Raw genomic sequence first — 6,976 nt, 5'->3', positions numbered from 1 at the left:
GTGGTTCCATTTGTTAAGTGAAAGATAATATTAAACTCTAACTAAAGTATATCTTTCTGCCCACTTATATCTAATTTTATTTCAAAAAATTTCTATTTTTAATAGATTGTATCATATCATCTACATTCTAGCAGACATATAAGCATATATTGGATAATTGTTGGCATGGTCCTCCTGATGGAAAACAATTCTCCTATCCTTTTTTTTAATTTTTTTAAAACAATTCTCCTATCCTCAAATATTTAAACTACACATTTCGTAATATAATTTTCCTATCAAGATGGATATTCAAATTATGGCCTCCAGAGGTGCAACCCTTTCAAGGGGGGTTCAAAATATTTTTTTTCCCCTACATTGTGGTTGTTGGCTACAACTTGAGTGAAATCTTCAAAACCATCACAAGTTCCTACTTACGGGTTTGTGGGAGTTAAAAAAAGGCAAACCATAAATATGAACTATTAGTTTTATATATTCATGAAAATAACCATTTTGACAAAAGCTACTAAAGCCACAACATATTTTTTTAGAACTTCAAGGCTGACTGAGCAATGTAATTCTAAAACTACCAAAACACATTAGTGCACTTTAGAAGTTATAATAAATATTAAAAATACAATAAAATGTAACTCATGAAATAACACTATTGTCCCTTTGTAATTGCATGCGATAATTTGTAACTTTCAAAAGATATTACAATGTGTTTTATTTTATATATGACATTAACTTCGTAGAAGCCAAATTTTGAGTCACATTAAAACTAAACTCCTTAAAAAAATTGTGCCACAATAAACTATCATGATTTATACATAAGAAAGTGAATGTATAAGATCATCAAGATAATAAGGATCCAAACCATTGTTATCATCAAGACGTAATAATGAGTTAGTCTATTTGGGATAGTAAACTTGATGCAAAATAACCCACATTTGTATTAACATTTATCAACACATTTATCAAATGATGATCAATGTTTAATTCAATAAAACCAAATGATATGTCATTGCCTCCAATGTTGAACACAATGAGCTCAGAAGTACCTAGCTAAGGTTCAACCAATTTTAGAACAAATTTTGGTATATAATTGATCAAGGCTCCAGAGAGGTAAATTGAATATAGCGTATAAATAAGCTATATCAGGGTTTGATTAAGGCTCGACTAGGGTTCAATCAAGGTTGATACTATTCTTGAATCAGATTTGAGCATGGAGTGATAAACATTTGAATCATGTAATGTGATGTCTAACATCATTATTGGTTTTAGGTTTAAAGTGCTGATTACATTTTTCAAATATAATTAACATCACTAACCTTTACTATCTAGTGGACAACGAGACATAAACTATCCCTTAGAACCTTAATGTACCTATCACACAAATGACGATCGATGTAGGCAAGGAATGCACTAAGAAGAAGAAGGTTTGTAAATTCTAAAAAGACGGAGGTTTTTTGGTTGAATGTTCCTTAAGGTCATCTCTAACCGAACGCTAAACGAGTGTATGGAGTCGTTCCGTCGCTCCAACCGAACGCGAAAATTTCCGCCATTTCATTGCATGTGAACAGTGTGACGCCAATATTGGCGTCGCACTATTCACTCACGCCATTTTCTGCTCTCAACCGGAAAAACGCGCGAAAGGGAGAGCGATCATTACCTTCCTAGAAACATCTAAAATGGCGTTCGATTGGAGCATCACCACGCCATTTTGAAGTTTTGCGTTACTTTGCCGTGAAAAATGAAGTTATCGGTTGGAGATGCCATAAATACTATTTACATAAAATGGAGATATTTTAATCTGAAAAGAACTTTCAGCCATACCCTAAGAAAATTTTTTGAACTAAAAAATTTTGTAACAGAAAATTATTTTAAAAAATATTAAGAAAGCCAACCCAAAAAAACCTGGATCTTATTTTTTAACCAATAAGTAATCACTGATGTACAATATTCTAGTAAGTTAAAAAATAAGAAAGAGAGATGGTCTTATAAAACACTCTTACAGTTCTGTAACTACAGCCACCAAAATGTCCAAAAACTATTACAATCTCTCATAACTGCAGATATATATGCCATTTCGATTTTCAACATTCTGATCCCATGAAGAAACTGTAGCCGAAAAGGAAAAGTCGCGTAATTGTTTAGAGCTTGGAGGTGGCAAGCTTTATGAGATCCTTCCGCAGAATTTTTCCCGATGGGTTCTTCGGGATTTCCTTGACAAACGCCACCCGCCGGACTTTCTTGTACGGCGCCACCTGCTTTCCGACGAACTCCATCACTGCCGTCTCCGACAACCCGCTGCCGGCCTTCCTCACCACATACGCCATTGGATATTGCCCCACTTCCTTATCCGGGAACCTGCACATTAACATTTTAATCCAATTTTCTTATAAAATTAGCATTCTTTAAAATACAATAGAGCTCATTTTAATGCTCTGAGCTTTCAGAACGGCAAATGGAAAATTTTCTTCTCAAATTGGCGGAAATAGGAGGTTCACCGGAAGTTATTTTGAAGAAGCGGTATTACCAAACAACAAAATAATCTTTTTTTTCGACGATTTGAATCGTAGACGGAGAAACAAACAGCTTTAAACGTACGGGATCACGGCGGCATCGGTTATCTCTGGGTGGGTCAGCAGGAGGGCCTCTAGCTCGGCAGGAGGAACCTGTGATCAAGCAAAATGGCAAGGCAAGGCAATGCATTGGCATTGATCAGACGGTGGAGAATAATCAAGAGAAAATCAAATATAAATGTGATGATAAGATGGACGGTGAGATGGTGCTCACCTGGTATCCCTTATATTTTATCAATTCCTTGAGGCGATCAACAACGAAGAGATAGCCATCCTCGTCGAAGTAGCAGAGATCCCCAGTCCTTAGCCACCCTTCCGCATCCAGAGTTGATTGTGTGGCGTCGGGGTTCTTGAAATAACCTGAAGTTTCACTTCCAAATTACACATTCAACAATAACAACAACATCAAGTCTTTGTCTCGCTACGTGAGGTCAGCTACATGAATTCTTTTTGTCATTGTGTCCTCTTAAAAGTCAAATTCTCATTTAAATCTAATAAAGAAAGAACATTTCTAATATTTTCTAACCAATTTTTTTTAGGTCTACCTATATCTTTCTTAACATAAGTCAAATCTAATACCTCAACTTTTCTAACCGGGTGATCGAAAGGTCTCCGTTTAATGTGACCGAAACATCTAAAGCGACTCTCTATAATCTTATCTTCCACTGAAGCTACTCCAACCTTTCACATATATGCTCATTTCGTATCCTATCTCTAAGAGTAAAGTCAATCATCCACCTAAGCATTCTCATCTCTGCAACACTTAAGAATTGTTCAAGGATGAAAAGAGGTGTTTCCATATGCTGCAAACCATCACTGTCTACACCGTATATGCAAGAACTTCAAGAAGGCAGTGAACATCTTGAGATTGGTGAATAAGATATTATCTGCACTAAGATGTACAGGGCGGGGAGCACCAATGGCATAAATATTTTCAACATGAATATGGATGACATTAAAAACAGAAAGAAATAGCCATTTGATTGGTTGGTTGAACAAGAAATCACTAAGTGGACTTTGTTACATGATAGCGGATGTTGTTATGAGATAATGACAATAAATGCTTCAGAGTGCTTCAATTAGAGGTAAACAAAAGTTGAGTCGAGATTAGGCTCTTATCGAGCTCGATTCGTTAGTTGGAAAGCGAGTTCGAACTCGAGCTCGTCTCATTGTAAACGAGCTCGAGCCAGCTTGCAAGCCATGGGGGTAATTTTTATGCGGGATTTTAAAAATTAAGTGGGATTTTTAAAACTTATGCGGGATTTAAAAATATATATATATGAAATGTTTAACATTTAAATAAAACTTTAGTGATTTTTGTTAATTTTTTTAATATTTAAATTTAATAAATAAAATAAAATTATTTTTTAAATATTAATATTTATTCGAGCCGGCTCATGAGATCACCATCCAAGCCGGCTCAATCTCAAACTCGAGCTCGACTCGTGAGCTCGATAAGCTCGGCTCGCAAGCCCATAAACGAGTTGAGCTCGAGACGGCTCGGCTCACTTTGTAAAACCCCTCCGAAGCTGATTTTTTTTAGTACTGTTAGTCCGAACGAACTGAAGAAAATTGTGAAGAAATCTGTATGGTTCGTCTGGACGAACCTGTAAGGGTCGGGACGAACCGTCGGGACGAACCGAACAGAGAGTTTAGTCCATGGACGAAATAAATTGGAATTAATTTTCGTCTGTGCGATCCATGTCCAGATGAGTTCATCCCGGGACGATCTGGGCATCGTCCTGGACCATCCTGTTTGATAAGTATCGGATTTGAGATATTTTGGAATTATTTTGGAGAGAGAGAAAAAGGCAGGGGAGAGAAAGAGAAGGAAAGAGAAAGAAGAAGCTTGGTTTCGGAGGCCGCGGAGCGCTTTTTGTCCGACGACGCAGTTGGAAGATTTGTTTGTCTCGAAATAAGGACTCTGAATCCTATTTCTGATTTCAAAGATTTCGAGTTTTGATAATTCTGTGCTCAGTTTTGTGTTTCTGTTACCGAAAAACGTGCATAATTTTGTATTGACGAAAGTTTTACCAAGATTTGAAATAATATTTCTACACGATTTGAGTATTTTCTGTAAAGTTTTTGCCATGTATTTTGAGTTCTGTGTGATTTTTATCGAATAGAAAATTATCAGGATGTTGGAAATTATTGCTTCAGTACAAGTTTTGAAACGTTGTTTTATTCGATTTCTGGTAATTCGGTAATTTTTGGCAACTGTGCATTTTTGCAACGACGTTTGTCTACTATACGATATTTTAAGGGGTTTTTCTGCATTGAGCTAAATTGTATTTATTGATTGCAATACCTTATGGATATGCATACGAACGTGAATATATGATTGAATTATTGTTATTGTTACTGAAAGACAAGTGAAAACTGGTTGAACCGTTGGTTGGATATTGACTTGACCTGTACATGATGGTGGGCCGACGGGCTTTCCTTTAAAAAGGGTTTGATGTTATCCTCTATTGATCATTGATATAATGATTGGGAGTCATAAGGAGATATTATGCCGATGGGCGGCCGACGGGCAAAGAGTGACGGCTCTATTATTGAGCCAACGGATATATGGATATGGATATAACAACACAATGGATACAACGATAAATTGATACTTGAAAAACGCCTTAATAGCCATTGATTGTACTTGTTCAGTAAGACTACTGTATTGAATTGCATGTGTACGGTATTGACCTATTGATCTCATTATGGATTCATGAATTTATTGATATCGACGGATTTGTATTGAAATTTATTTATTGACGAATTTACGGATTCACTGTTACTGTACGATTTCATTGATATTCGCATTATGTCACTGAGCATTGATACTGATACTGATATGGATATCGATATTGCATTGACTTATTGATACTATGGACATGGATACTATTGATTCATTGATATTATTGCTTCATTGATACACCATATTGAACTGCTGCATGTGATTCATTGACTGTTATGGAATAGGTTTTACTGTATTGATTTGATTTTAACTGTTCTTGTGATGTATTGGTTTGATTGTTTATATGATTTCATACCAATTGATATTATTGACCAGAGATGATTGATTCTATTGATACGATGTTGATTTAACTGATATTATCGAGACGACGATTTTTCTCTATCGATGTAACTGATCGATTTAACTGAGATTCTTCCGAATATAGATTTTTCTACTGTTTATGGATTCTTCCGAGATTTGACGTATGTACTGATTTATTGAATTTTATTGATTTCTTCCTACTGTTTATCGATTCTTTTACCAATGATTGTGGATTGTATCGATCATGCATTGATTACTGATTTTCGTATCTGCTGCATAGATTCACTGATCATGTGCAAGTGTCTGTACTAAAACTCCGTTTTAGAAAGCAGTAAAAAAGCCGTCCCAAACGAAGCCTTATTTGATTATCATGATGAACATTTTAGTTTCTGCTTTTAAAATTATCATTCCTATTTTTTAATTTACAAATAATTCCTAAATTTTTCTGCTGTAGATTCATTTTTTTTTTTATTTAATTTTATTTATATCACTCATTATCTCTATTTTTATAATAAATTGAACATTTTAAGTTAATCTAATTCTAACATGCGATCATACTATAAGTATAATCATTAATCAACAATAACAACAACAACAACAAGTCTTTATCCCACTTTTTTTTTTTATACATGAATCATTTTTCTCTATTGTGTCCTGTTAAGAGTCAAATTCTACACAGCTCTCCTTGGCCTATTGGTTGAGAGCTTAGGCTTCCAACTAAGAGGTCTAGGGTTTGAGTCTATGTGTATGCGTTTTGTGTGTGAGTTTGCCTTAAATGGCCTAAATATCCAAAAAAAAAGTGTCAAATTCTCATTTAAATCTAATAAAGAAATGTTTTTTTTTTTTTGAAATTTAATAAAGAAAGGTCATTTCTAATATTTCATAATCAAGCCTTTTTAGGTCTATCTCCACCTATCTTAACATAGGCCTAATCTAATACATATGCTCTCCTAACAGGATCATCAGAAGACCGTCGTTTTACATAACCAAATCATCTAAGACGACTCTGTCTAATCTTATCTTTCACTAGAGCTACTCCACCATTTTCAAAGATATGCTTGCTTTGTATCCTATCACTCATTCACCTGGACATCCTCATCTCTGCAACACTTAACTTAATATCTATCACTAGATACTATGTTAGACCGGCCCATCCTGGGCCGGTTGGACCGGTCCAACAGGGACCGGTCCAATTCTACGCGAGGCGGAGACGGACGGGTCGGGCGGAAGGCGCGATCCGCGTGGAGCTGGAGGGGGAAAGTTAGGAGGGAAATTTTGAACGTGTGAAGCTGTTTTAGGAAGTTTATGATTGTCCTTTATTGTCCTTTATGATTAATTCTGTATAATTAGGAGTTTGGGGGGAAAA

General features: G+C 35.5%; 1 protein-coding gene across 1 annotated transcript in view; it reads right to left on the bottom strand.

The window, feature by feature from the left end:
* Positions 1-1,884: 1,884 nt before the first annotated feature.
* Positions 1,885-6,976, bottom strand: part of LOC110099117 (4-coumarate--CoA ligase-like 4) — a 6,581-nt gene continuing 1,489 nt past the window's right edge. Inside the window, exons 2-4 of the mRNA XM_020826172.2 lie at positions 2,776-2,921; positions 2,587-2,654; positions 1,885-2,346 (exon numbers count right to left, since the gene is read on the bottom strand). Of these exons, the coding sequence (XP_020681831.1) occupies positions 2,130-2,346; positions 2,587-2,654; positions 2,776-2,921 (431 nt within the window). The 3' untranslated portion in view covers positions 1,885-2,129. The remainder of the gene's footprint in view (positions 2,347-2,586; positions 2,655-2,775; positions 2,922-6,976) is intronic.

The sequence above is a fragment of the Dendrobium catenatum genome, unplaced genomic scaffold (assembly GCF_001605985.2).
Source record: "Dendrobium catenatum unplaced genomic scaffold, ASM160598v2 fragScaff_scaffold_264, whole genome shotgun sequence".
NCBI lineage: Eukaryota > Viridiplantae > Streptophyta > Magnoliopsida > Asparagales > Orchidaceae > Dendrobium > Dendrobium catenatum.
The sequence above is the reverse complement of the archived record's forward strand: the minus strand, read 5'-3'. Positions and strand labels throughout refer to the sequence as shown.